Source organism: Poecile atricapillus, chromosome 5 (genome assembly GCF_030490865.1).
Source record: "Poecile atricapillus isolate bPoeAtr1 chromosome 5, bPoeAtr1.hap1, whole genome shotgun sequence".
NCBI lineage: Eukaryota > Metazoa > Chordata > Aves > Passeriformes > Paridae > Poecile > Poecile atricapillus.
In genome coordinates, this window is record NC_081253.1 from 4,772,986 (window position 1) to 4,786,796 (window position 13,811).

The 13,811-nt window shown below is 38.3% G+C and overlaps 1 protein-coding gene across 1 annotated transcript in view; it reads left to right on the top strand.

Moving 5' to 3' along the window:
• LRP1B (LDL receptor related protein 1B) overlaps positions 1–13,811 on the top strand; it is a 473,299-nt gene that overhangs the window by 99,749 nt on the left and 359,739 nt on the right. The window contains exon 5 of the mRNA XM_058839737.1: positions 6,503–6,640. Within this exon, the coding sequence (XP_058695720.1) occupies positions 6,503–6,640 (138 nt within the window). The remainder of the gene's footprint in view (positions 1–6,502; positions 6,641–13,811) is intronic.

Here is a 13,811-nt window from a genome sequence, read left to right on the forward strand (position 1 = left end):
TCCCCTCATGCAAACTGAGGCCATTTGCTATTGCTCTATCACTTTAGAGCCAGAGCCCCCTGGCTGTCCCCTCCTGTCAGGGAGTTGTGCAGAGCCAGAAGGGCCCCCCTGAGCCTCCTCTTCTCCAGGCTGAGCCCCCCCAGCTCCCTCAGCCTCTCCTGGGGCTCCAGCCCCAGCTCCGTTCCCTTCCCTGGAGTGGCTCCAGCCCCTCAAAGTCTGTCGTGTGTGAGGAGCACAAAACTCAGCACAGGATTCGAGATGAAGCCTGAGCTGATCAGCACAAGTCCTTGATTGGATTTGGGAGTGTTTGGCTGGGGTAGCTGTTTTTTCTGCTCCCCGTGCAGAGCAGAAGGAGCTGTTGACATCCCCCACGTAAGGAGCGAGGGCAGGGAGCAGACACTTGTCAGCAGGCGTGTGAGGGCTGCGAGCCAGCACAGATGACTGCTCATCAGACTGTGGTGACTCAAAAGCATCTTCTGATTTCTGAAGTTCTTCATTTGCTCGTTTGTTTCTGTTCGTTTCGGTGTTGCTTTCCACAGTCTTAACTCCCCTCTTAGCTTTGGTCATAAGCCGTGACTTCTGTGTGCTGTAGCTGCATTCGCTCACTTGCCACCTCACAAAGCCACTGCTTGCCACTGGTTTTATTGTTTCTTGTGAAGTATTATTTTGGAGATAGAACGCTGTGTCTGCCAGGTCAAAGTTTGCACTTCTCACGTTGTTACAACACAATACCTTCTACTTTGCTCTTCTTTTCAGTTATCCATATCCTGCTGTAAATGTTTATTATTCTCCTTACATGGGCAGCTGAATACCTGATTCAATTGAAGGTGACTTCAAATTTATATTAATTATCAGTCTGCATGGTTGAATCAAGCATATGGATAACAGTAACTATGGATAAGGGGTTACTTATGCTACATAAATCCTTATTAAATATGAAATTCTTTCTTTGCATATATATAAGATATCACAGAGTAAAGGTTTTAGGTCATTTCCATACATTTATCCCAGTGTTTCAAAGTCTTGGTCTTAGAAATGTGCCTCTAGTTTGTGTAAAAATTGACTTTATAAAGCATTAGATACCCTCCGGGTTTAGTTTACACTTACATTAACTCATAACTACAGAAATTAATACATAGTATTCAGCCACTTGTGACAGTTCAAATATTTAACTTAAAAAAAAATAAATAAAATAGAAAGAACAGAAAAATCCAATATGAAACCATCTAATTTTCCCATAAAATCAACATCTTCATTAAGGTACAATATGTCTTGTCTTGGCAGGCTCAGAGACATTACTTTAAGTTGTTGTGATTAAAAGTTTTCTAAAAGATAAGCACTTTTGAAATCCCTGGTTTTCGATAATGAACTGGGCAGAAAATAAATCTAAAACCCCACCTGTGCAAAGACTACTCACTATTAAAATTGTATCAGATATTTTATATTACTTTGGCCACATGTTACAAGTTGCTTCTTGCTGCCAAGAGTGATTTTAAAGAATAAAGTTTTAAAATCAATTCTGCAAACTTAAATGTCATATTCCACACTCTGAGTCCACAGTAGAAATGATGCACCAGCAGTGCTTCGGAAGAAAGTTAACAGAGAGAAAAATCCTCACAGTTTTATATTTGTGTTTGACAAGTCACATACTCTTTTCTACCATAGTGTTTTCATTTAAACCCATATTTGTTCAGAAAGATCCCAAAATTTGTGTCGATTCTTCTTCTTTAAGATAGAATTGAGTTCAAAGGCCGTGGAAAAAGGTTTTGTTCAGGATAACTGCTCACTGTGGAGAAAATTCACTCCAACACGACACTTAGGAGAGCAGGAAGGATGTGCAAGTCACTGATGTAAAACACAAATGGGAATTTTGAAGATGTCCCACAGTTGGGTATAATTAGTTCTCATGGCTGAGGACAGCCCAGGATTAGAGCTGCTCAAAAAATTCTGGTCTTGGGGTAAATTGGATGCAGTGATATAAAAGGATATACCACATTTGGCTGCCTTGTCTCTTGTTTAAAATTCCAACTACTTGCCTAAGTTGTTCAAGGAGAAAGAGATTTGTAAAAACATAGTTTAGAGAGACAAAGATGAAAAAAATAAAAAAGTAGCAGCTTTGATGCTTTTTTTGGTAACAGTAGTCAAACAGAAGCATGACTTATTGAATTTGCAATAATTGGGTGTTTTGCTGTAATTTAATAACTTCCTGTGAACCTTGAATTTGTGTTGTGCACCCAAGTACAGATGGAAATTTGCAAATATCCTTTTGTCATACTTGCAACCCCACTAAACTTAGTATGTAAAGTTGTACCTTAATTTATGTTAGATTAGAGAAAATGTTTCTCTAAGAGGATGTTCTCTTCAGAAGGAAATGTACATCATGAAATCATATTCATTCATATTTTTTGCTAATTAAAACTAGTATATGGTATAGCATATATAGTATATATAGTATATATAGTATATATAGTATATAAAACTATATACTAGCTTATGGTAATAAAAATAATGGAAATAACCAGTTTGTAGAGTCTTAGTTGCATTCTCCAGTTTGAAATTTAGTAGAGCAGGAGCCTGAGGTGAGGCAGGCAGTTTTCCTTCAGCACAAATTCACCGATGCCATGTGAGGAGTCAATGGTGAAATGTCCCTGCTGGTTCTGACAGAGGCATTTAATATTTCTCATGATGCTTCTTTATTGTGAACCCAGAGCTCATGATTGATTCCTCCCCTTGTCTCCTGCTGGGGGACATCACAAGAACTCCCTTATCTCTTCCCAATCCTCCTGACCTAAGGTCACCTTCCCTGAAGGGGCTGGAGCTGGATTCCCTGGGACCTGCACAGGTATGGCCAACACACCGTCCAGTTTCCTTCCAGCCAGTGTGACACGGTGTGACCCATTCAGAATGGCTTTCCTAGGTGGTCTGACAGCCAAAGAAATCTGGATCCAAAATGAATCTTTCTCCTGTTTCCAGCCTGTCTATCTCCAGGCACAGGTTGTTTTCTGGAGATTTAGGGATAGAGCAATAATCTCTTCACCTGGCCATGGAATGTGCCTGGCCTTGATACCCTCACCGATCCTGCCCCCCATCCCCTATCCCTAGGGAAGCACCCAGTGCCCAAAGAGCCTCCCCTAGGGCTGGGACAGCCCTGCCTGCAGCCCTGGGGGCTCCCCCATGGCCCTGGCCTGGCTTCTGCAGCTCAGCTCTTTTCCCATTCTTCAGCCATCTGTTCCTAGACAATTACTCACACAAACAGTTGGAGATTCTGCTGCCTGAGCCGACTCTCTTGAGCTGCTCGCATCCTCTTTGCCCTCCAAGCAGTGTCCCAGGATGAATGTTTGAAACATCGAGATTCTGTATTACCATAATTGCAGCCAGTAGTTTTGACTATTTTTCTACCAACTGGCAAGGCTAGGAATTATTATGTCTTTTGAAGGGAAGAAAAGACACCATCCATCTTTTATATTCTTAGCATTCTTGCACTGATGTAAAATACACCGAGATTATTTTGAAGAAGAACACTTTTAAATTCCTTTTCCCGAAGTTGACTTGATAACACTGCCAGAAGTGGCTGTCTGTTAAAGGGAGAGTGAAGAGGAGTAAACAAGATAAAAAGCTACTCTTCTTTATTTGCATTAGACATTTCAGAAAGTGCAGCAGCTGGGAAGGATTCAGTGGGAGAAGGAAGTGCTGCTTCAAAGGCATTACAACATGCAGCTTGATTTTGTTTTTAATTTTTTATTTTTTATTTATTTTTTTCAACAGAGGTGGTAGAAATTGTGGGCAGGGAGGGCTGCTGTCTTATTCTACTGGTGTTGATGGTTGAGACTTATTACCATTTAGAGTTATTTTGCAACGTCACAAAGCTTCTATAAAATAAGATTTTTTGGGACTGAAGCTCATCTTCATTTTTAAGCCAAGTTGCCTTCCATCATGCTGGTAAAAGGTCAAAGTACAGATGAATTTATCTTAATCACATGAATAATGGAACTGCTTCCAATCCTCCTCTCTCACAAGTGGTGCACAAAATTCCTCTCAAAACCAAAACAATTCAAGTAGTACTTCCTGGACTGTTTTTCAGAGTCCTATCCTATGTTCCCAATCGAAGAAATCTAAATAGGAAGCTCCTCTATTAGTATTTTGAGTTAGAGAATATGTTTAGAATTGCACAATGTTTATGTTCTGGAGGATTCTTGTATTTTAAAAACAAGTAGCATCAAATCAAAAATGTTATAGACAGGAATATGTCAGACTAATCTATTAAAGGTTTAAAAGTTAATAATAGATTCATTCTTTCATTCATTACATTTAGAATATGTGTAAATATGTTTATATAGTTTTGGTCACAGATCTCAAGGTTTCTGTTTGTTAAAGTGTGAAAACCCTCTAGAGTTTTAAGGTTTATAGTAATGCAGGTACCATGGTTCACATGTTTCACAGATCTAATTTCTTTAAATGAATGTGCTCTGTTTTAGAAGAAAAGACTTTTTTCACTCCACAAATTCTATCACAGATGCTCTAACACAAAGAATAAACAAGTTATTACTGGCAAATCAGGAAATTAGTTTGGTTCTGTTACATGTGAGGTGCCTTCAAGTACTGATGCAGCTGAGATGGGAATCAAATTAAACCTTGTGGTTTCATACGACCTACCTGACATTGAGCATTGGGCTGCTTTATTTTAGTTCTTCCTTGGAAGTTCTGCAGAGTCAAACCAGTCCTGGAGGAGTGCCTGGCACTGCCAGGGGTTGTAGGTACTGCAGGGAACACCACATGCATGGGATGCTTCATGGCATGGGGTGTCCTGCCTCCAGGGTACAAAAAGAGGAATGAAATGCCTAAAGCCCAAACTCTCTGGTTCTCTGTTTCTCATTACCACAGCCATCAAATCCTGACATCTAGGATAAATTTTGATCAGCTTTCAATGTTCTGTTGCTAAGTTCTTATGTATTACTGAAAAATACAGGGAATGTTTTCTTTGTGAAATGTTTTAATCCCTCTACACTTGAATTGCATGTGTTTAACCCAGGGCATGGTGAGAGCAGTTTGTGTTTCATCCTGGGAGCACACAAATCCTTTGAGACAGGGTACATTCATCCCCAAAAGCGTTGCCTTTCCATCCCCAGAGCCAGCAAGCTGTGTCCCTGTTAACCAGGAATTCCTCAAGGAGGTCACTGGTGTCCCTCCATGGGTTCAAGGGCTGGAGCTGGAAGGTCAGAGGAGGGAGCAGGGTATTGCATCCCACTTTCCTGCCCTAGGGATGTGCCCTTCCAGGGGTTCCTGCTTTGTCTGGGGAAGGAGAGCACTGCCCTGTGCTGTTGAGGGTTTTCTAATTGGGAGAATTTTTGTATATTAGATTTTTTATTTAATGGTCTGTCTGAGAGGCATCTCCACTTGTTATAGAAGTTGTAGTTTCCCCTCCAATGGTTTGTCCTGATGACTCCAAGAGACAAGACCTGAGAAAGCTGAGATTTTCCAACTTACAAATTGGGGAGCTTTCAGCTACTGCCAGTGATTTCTGTCCTTCCTCCTGGAGTCAGTGCCTTGGAGGAGGTGAAAGCACCTTGCACTTGGGCACCGTGCATCCAAGGATAGATTTCCCTGAAGGACTGTTACAACCTGCCAGAGTTCAGCACAGACCCCAGGCTCCAACACAAAAAATCAAGGAGGTTCAAGTCAAAAAAATTTCCACCCCTTTGGTGTGAGAGTTGCTAATGATATAAAATGTGTAAATTAAGGTTCAACCTCTAGCTGAGCCAAACCCTTCAGACCTCTAAATGTTCTCTGCTGTGTTAAAAATCTCAGTCTTCATAATGTGGAATTATGGGGGAAATTTTATCAGTCAGAACCCTTTCTAAGAGATAAACAAAAGTGATTCTCAAGAGTCCCTAAGCTCCCTCAAAACTCCCAGAACCAAACACTTGAGGGAAAAGGGGACAGAGATAAGTGATTGCAGCTGGGGTGGTATCCCAAAGGGAACAATCACAGCATCCTTATCCTCCCCCTTACATCCTGGACTGTGCAGTTTCTGAGGCAGTCTCCTGGGCTGGAGCAACAGTTTCTGTCATTTAAAACAGCCACAAATATGTGACATTTAGATGTATTTTCATAAATATCTACAATTATCTGCACAGCACCACAGTGGAAGTAACTACTGGTACCTATTACTCTTGGTATGACTCTTGATAGGATATTCACAGGACTATTGAAAATCTTATGATGATGCTTTTTAATGTCTGTAAAGCTTATTTTAGCAACTGCAAAACATATGTATTTTAGGAAATAATCCTCTGAGCCATTGATTTGTAATTGCACTAATCATTTCTTGATGACTTTATGTGTGATAACAAGGCCCAAAAACCTGCAAAATGAACAAAACCTTCAAAATGAACTAATACAGAGTGTTGCTGTTATCTTTAAAAAAATAAACAAGGTGCAGAACTTTCTTTGCCTTGTTGTGGATGTGAAAACACGTGTAAGAAATTCTCCATCTGTTCTTTAGGTCCTGAGGAATCAGATTTCAAGTGCAGCCCGAATTTCATCAGCTGCATTGGTACCAACAAATGCATCCACTTGTCCCAGCTCTGCAATGGGGTCTACGACTGCTCCGATGGCTACGATGAAGGAGTTCATTGCAGGGGTGAGTGAAAATTGCTTTAACCTCAAACCTTCCACTGTATTTTCTTTTTTGAGTTCAGAGAGAATCAGAGTTTACTCCTTGGGAATGCATATAGGTGTATATCTGTGTGTGAATATATGTAAAACAACCAAAAGTGAACTGAAAAAAGTATATTTTAATATGTGTTTCAAGTTAAGTAAGAAAAAATATTTTGTGTGAACAAAATGCAAGTAAAAAGCGCACAGATTTTCATTTTTTCTCCTGCATTAGTTACTAAGTTTACATGATAGAAACTCTTCTATCAAAAGAAGGATGAGGAAACTCTTTACTGAGCAGAAGTGGGGCAGCACACTGTTTGCAAGCATGATTTTTGTTTTCCTTATAACTTCTGCTTTAAAAATAAAAAAAAAATCCAAAGAAAACCACAGAAAAATATATCAAATTTGCTTTGAGCATTATTTTGTATGGAGGACTTTGTTTCAGGAGGGTTTTATGCAAATAATCTACTGTTTAATAGTGTAGTCACCAAATTCTGACAATGAGAAATATTAAATAGAAATTGGTGAAGATCAACTCTTTAATATCCCAGCCCAACTGAGACGACTTTTTGAGGTCTGCATTGGGGATAGTTCTAGGTTTTCTGGGGAAAATCTTGGAAACCAGGAATCAGTTATTTTTAATCAGTAGATTTCCAGATGAATGATTGGTGATGATGCTCAACAGATCTCGCTTTGCAAACCAGAAGCTGAGAGACAGGTCCTGGGACTTCTGCTGCAATCCAAAATGACAATATACAGTCAAAGATACAATTAATGCTAGAGTTCAGAAAGTTAAATTATAATTTAAAATTTCATGTGAACTTTTTTTCAGAGCTGTCAGAGTAAAATCTAAGCCCACACCAAAAATAAGCCACATGGAAAAAAACATAAAATTAAAATTAAGAAAAAAAAAACCCAAAAAACCCCACCTGGAATTAATCAGTACAATACTGCTGACTTTACAAAACTAGAAATAGTTATTTTTATATAACCAGGTGAGGATACAGGCTGTCATAAAATATATGAAAATTCTTAGTCACAGTGATAGGAATAATTTCTTTTCTAGAAGGCTCAAGTGTTTTATAGTCCTTGTTCAATAAGCATTACATAAAATCAAAACTTGTGTCAGCATATCGGGTTTAGCACTGGGTCCAGTATCTAAAAAAAAAAAACCCAGAAGTTTCTGGGCCAAAGCATTATTTGGCCTACACTGAAACTTTCTGAAGTTGCAGGTGAGTGTTTTTCAGAGAATAGTATTGATTCATTAAGTTCTGTTTAGATTTATATTCCTCAATATTTCATGTTTTTCAATGTAAATTACTCTGGATTAAATGGTAGGGGATTAAAAGTTTCCAGTGCTGAATAATTAATATAACTGTCTTTTATTTTTATTGCATTTTCAGTCTTTAAACTACCAGATTAATGTAATCAGAAATAAATATACAGACTAAAAGTAAAATCCTATGTTAGTGGCAATGAAATATGTTTGCTTTTCTTATTGTACATGTATCCTGTATTTTGGAATATGGAATATGATAGTACAGAAAATACCCAATCTTTATTCACGTCCTTTTAATTCATGCTCAAATACACCTTGTAAGGTTCATGTGCACAAATATGAAATCTGCCCAGTGGAAAAATTAATGTCTGCTTTAATAAATCACCACAGAATTTGGTAAAACATTCTAAACAAATGTTTCTGCTAGACCTCACAGAACACCTACATAATGAAGTGCCACAGTACCTCCTCATCTAGGAAATGGTTAACAGCTCATTAATATTGATTTTTGTGCCAGTTCCATATTTTTACTTGCTTATTGGGGGCAGAATAGAAATTATCAGTGGACACATTTCTGTCAACAGAGCCAAGGAATGTAGAAAACCATAATTTCACATTGTGATCCTGTAGTTTGTTACAAACAACTGCCACTATACTGCCACTTATACACTTGTGTATATTTACCACAACTGCCACTAAAGGCAGTTATAAATAATATAATAATAATATATAATAATAATATATAATAATAATATAATATAAATGTTATATTCCTATGTATCAAATATTTGGTATGAGTTTCTTATAGTTGTAATTATTCTCTCTCTCTCTCTATATATATACATAGATAGATATGTTTATAAAAAAAAATGTTTGGATAAGCTTTGAGTCATTCCTCATTGCTTTCTGAGTCTTGAGCACACAAGTCATATGTTGAACTCATTTGTGTGGCCAAAAGTTGCAAAGTAACTTCAGAAATCCATCTAAATCGTTATCTTTTTCTTTATATTACTCACAGGAGTGGCATTATCAATTCTGCTGAAATTAACAGGGCTCATGTGAAATTTGTGATCGAGGAAGGCAACAGCAGTTTTCAATATTGAATTGCAAAGGGCCCAGCTGGGCACAGAGCTGTGTTAAAATAATCTCTTGCTGGGGACACTGATAGTGCTGTGTAGATCAGTCACAGTCCAAGCACCAGGAAAATCAGTTATGGTTTGAAATATGGAGGTGTCACCAGGGCAAAGCCCATTTCAGTGCACAGGTAACTCCAAAGGGGTGAAATCTCTAAGAACTAATGGGCTGTAAGTACCCAGTAAGTGGAATTATTCTGATTTCTTTCTCTAAGTTTAACATTCTCACGTTAATTCATTATTAACGAGCTTTTAGAGTTGTATTCAGGCCTGCACCTTTCCCTGGCAAGGGAAAAATATGGTCATTGCTCCAGTGTGAAATGGTAATATATGGGAAATTTCAAGGAAATAGTAGTAAATACAATGACATTCCTGTATTATCATCTTTTATTTCAGGCACATATGCATTTTTGCTGGTGAATGTAATGCATAAATTCAGGAGAGGTTGTGGCAATATGAAATAAAAAATGTTTTATTACGCATGGTTGTTTCACATTATGTGTTCCTATGTCCTTCAGAGGAGAAAGGGGTGTGTAATTCACTGGGTTTGAACCTCAGAGTATATAATAATAATCAGACATCTGTATTTGGTCATTTTGGATTCATTTTCATTTTTTATCTAATTGAAGAATGCTTTAGAGAGGCTGAATAAGGGAGAAATCAAGATATATATTAACCCCTCCTATGAAGTTTGTACTGGGGCTGTTCAGCTTTCCAATACTTCCTGCAATTCCAGGATCCATCCCTGCTGGCTGGGGAATTCACACCCATCAGCTCCTTGGAGAGTTGAGAAGGTTCAGATAAAATTTACCAGTGCCAAACCCAGAGCCAAGCTTGAGTAGCTCCAGTTGAAGACTGCTCCAGATCTGCTCTTGGCAATTAAGCTGCTTTCCTTGACACACTTCTTCAGGTTTCTTTGGAGAGCCAGGACTTTATTTCAGCTGCATTTGCAGCCACTTTTATTGCTCAGCTGAGCAATGAGCTGAGAACTCTCCTGCCCCACGGGAGCTGCCAAATTACTGCAAAACTGAACTTGTTAGCTCCAAGTCTTACCTTGACAGGATTCATCCCAGCCTGGGGCTGGGGCTGGGGCTGGCTCTGGTCAGTTAAAGCTGGGGTCATGTGGCTGCAGCTTGTCCCAGTTTGATTTTGAGGTCTTTTCAAGGCTAAATTATTTTTTTTTATTATTATTATTATTATTTTTATTTTTTTTTCTCCTGAAAGTTTTAGGAATGGCTCATGTAAATATCTGTCGTGGGGTAATTGGAGTTGCCTGGCCTTGAGTATGTAAAGCATTAGATGAAATTATTAAGATAATTTCTAGTGAATTACAGTCACTATGCCATGAATCTTAGTAAAGGGATTTTTCTGTTTGTTTGTTTTTACTAGGGCTGCAAAATTTGCTGTATAGTTTTATAAATTAGGGCTTTATATATCTGTATATGGCACAAAAGGGAAAATGGTGTGCAGAATTGGGGTTTGGTCTGAGTTAGAGCTATAGGAAACTAAAACTTGTACAAAAAATAGTGATCTCCTTTTTTAATTAACTAACTTAGATTATTATTTAGTAGCTCCTGGAAAATCTGTGCTACTATTTTAGCTTTCCAGCCAGAAAATGCTAAAGAATACCACAAACAATACCAGTGCAAATAGAATCCTTCCAAGTCTTCAGATTATTTTGGATCTTTATTAACTGTGATCTGAACCATAATCTCTGAAGTCTCTAATCAATAAAATATTCAAAGGCAAACTCTGGATCATTTAGTATTAAAAAACTGCAGAACACACATTGAGAAGTTTTGGCCAAAAGTTGTTCTGTTTTAGCAGCCTATAATCAGAGTATTATTTTTCTGTTTAGGCTTTTTGAATGAATTGTTATCAGAAGATGAAGATAAATGCTGCTATTACTGAATCATGTTTTGTTCTGGTCTTTCTACAGCTGAAACACTGGGAAATTTTAAATTGTATTTAGCAGAGGGGAAAATACAAATTTCAGAATTTTAAGGAAAAATCAGACCTTTGAAGAATGACACAAATTTATAAAACTGAAAGATACGGACCTACATTTAGATCCTAGACTTACTTTTATTTTTTCCTTTTTTTTTCTATTTTTTCTTTCTAATGAAATAGTGTAACAAGGTAACAAATACCCCCTAAAACAGTCAGGACATAACTGTCCCTCCATTTTCTCGTGAGAGTTTTTCTGGAAGTAATGCTCACCTGCATCAGGATTCCCTGTGAACTCATTTGATTTATTCTGACAAGCTTTAAATCACTCATCCTTAAAGGCTGTGATGTACAAAGCGTCACATGAGGTTATTGAATCCTTGAACTCCCAGGAAATCTCCCACAGCTCCTGATGGACCAGGGGGTGCTGCTGGAACCATCAGGTAACATTTGGAATGATTCCCACTGCGCCCACTCTGCATTGCATCAAGGTTTTCACTTGGCTTATGAGGCAGAGAAGAGAAAAAAGTGGGGGCATTAAAATAAAACAAATGGATGTTTTTGCTTTGGGACTGAGCTTCTAGTAAAGAAGTCTATTTGTGTGGCTGAAGGCTCAATTTGCACAGTTTAGTATTATGATATCTCCTCATTTCACCATCCAAACATCCAATTTCTTGTATATTACCATCTTTCCTATCTTTTTGCCTCGATAGAGCATGATGTGGCTCATTTAAATTAGCCAAGGTCATTTAGTGTATTCTGTCAAGACAAAAAAGCCATGGGCTTGGTGATTTAATAACTTTCCATGACAAAATCCTTTTGCAGCAAAGCAAATTAGAGGAGGCTGTTGGGAGAATGAGCAGTGGAAGACATTTGAATGATGTGATTTCATCCTACCTTGATGGGTTGCTGCTGAAGAGCTGTACTTTTTTAAGACTAGAATTCACACAGGAGCGCTGTTGTGAAGGTATCAGCACTGTCTCTGTGGCTTTAAGTGCAGGATATAAATGTTTGGCCATTTCTGATGATAATATGTGACAGCAGATCATTAATTGGTTCCTGGTTTTTAGAGAGTGTTCTGATCTTGTCCATTGGAGGAGCAATGTATGTCCTGTCTGCTCCCAATCAGTATTTCCATTTCAGTTGCAGTATCCATTTTCCTGAGAGAAAATGTTGACTACTGCTCCTTTCTGGTGAAATCAAGTGTTGGTCAGGTCTGGCCTCCCTGAATACAAATTTTGGTCAGTTTTTTAGCACATACATTTAAATACAAAAGCTTTCTTCAGGGCACAGAAACCACGCCTGCAATAGCAAATGTGGCATTGGATGGTTAATCCATGGAGTTCTGCATTATGAAAAAGATTATAAGTCAAATATTTCTGCTTTTCTATGATCCTGTTTCCCAATAAAGTGCACAAAGTGTAGCAGAGATGTTAATCTGTCATATTTGAGACAAGATGATGGTAGTTCAGAGGGCCAGTTAGTGCTCATTAACTGGTTCATGGTCAGGGCTGAGGAGAGCAGCTACAGTCAGTGACTCAGGGGATGGCAAGGAGTGATCTGAGAAATCTCTCTTCTGCTGCCCAGGGATTTGGGTTAAATGCTATTTATTGTTTCCTGATGTTACTGTTCTGAGGCAGCTCTCTTCTGAGAAAATAAACATTTAAACTCATACTTTGAGCACCTCCTTTTCAGTTTTACTCAACACATTTTATTACCTTTCTGTTGATTAATGTGCACAGTTACCTGTTAATTTGTCCCTGTTAACAAACAAATAAACTAATACAACTCCTTAAGGAGTAAGAAATGCAACAAGGTTTTTTTGTATTAATAAATCTCAAAGGATTTTTATGAAGATAAATACTCTGGGCATAATCTCTGTATCAGGAGTTCCAGACATATTTACATGGCAAAAACCCCTGACACTCCTAAACTCAGCCCGCAAGCAGGAATTGCAGCTGCTGCCTGCCTGCCATTAGGTCACATCACAGAGTAAATCTTAACTGTATTTTCAATATCCAGGCAGCAGAGACAGCTTTTCACCGAGCAGAGACCTGACACCAAGCGCTTGTGAAGAACTGGTAACCTTGAGGCATAGGGAGAACGACACAGGGTCTGTCTTCAGCTATCACCACCTAGATTTGGGAAGATGGGATAGCTTAGACATCCTGAAATCTTATTTAGAAGAAATAATGTATTTTTCAGTTTCCTATTGGACATTTTTTTTCTCCTTTTTTTTTTTTTTTTTTCAGGGGATACATAAACGATTACATTTAGACCTCTAGTGTGAGAATTTAATTACTATTTATTACATTAACTAATAGTAAAATTATATCTGCTGAAGAAAAACACATCTGAGGTGTCTGCCCATCAATAAAACATGTCATTAAATTTCCATGTACTCTTTTTCCAGTGACATTATTTGCCTATTCATTGCTTCATTCAACAGTGTTAAAATAATTGGGCAACCTGGTGTTTGAAGTGAGGGGAAAAAAAAAGTGACAGGCATGTGTGCTGAAAAACGTGATTTTGGTCCTCCTAGGGCAATTTATAATGTCAGCCTAAATTTACAGAATGGTATCAAATTGCAGACAGAGAAGAGGAAAGAAAAGAGCAAATTCTGGGGCTAGCATCACATAATTTGTCAGAAGTGCAGTTGTCAGTTTTCTGCCCCGGGAGCCCTCAGCCAAGCTCCATTATAAGACTTGGTTTCAAGTTCCTCCACTCCTGGCCTGGGGGGGATTTGACTTCCCAGCTCCTGATCTTCCCAAGGTGAATAAACAAATAAGGAGACT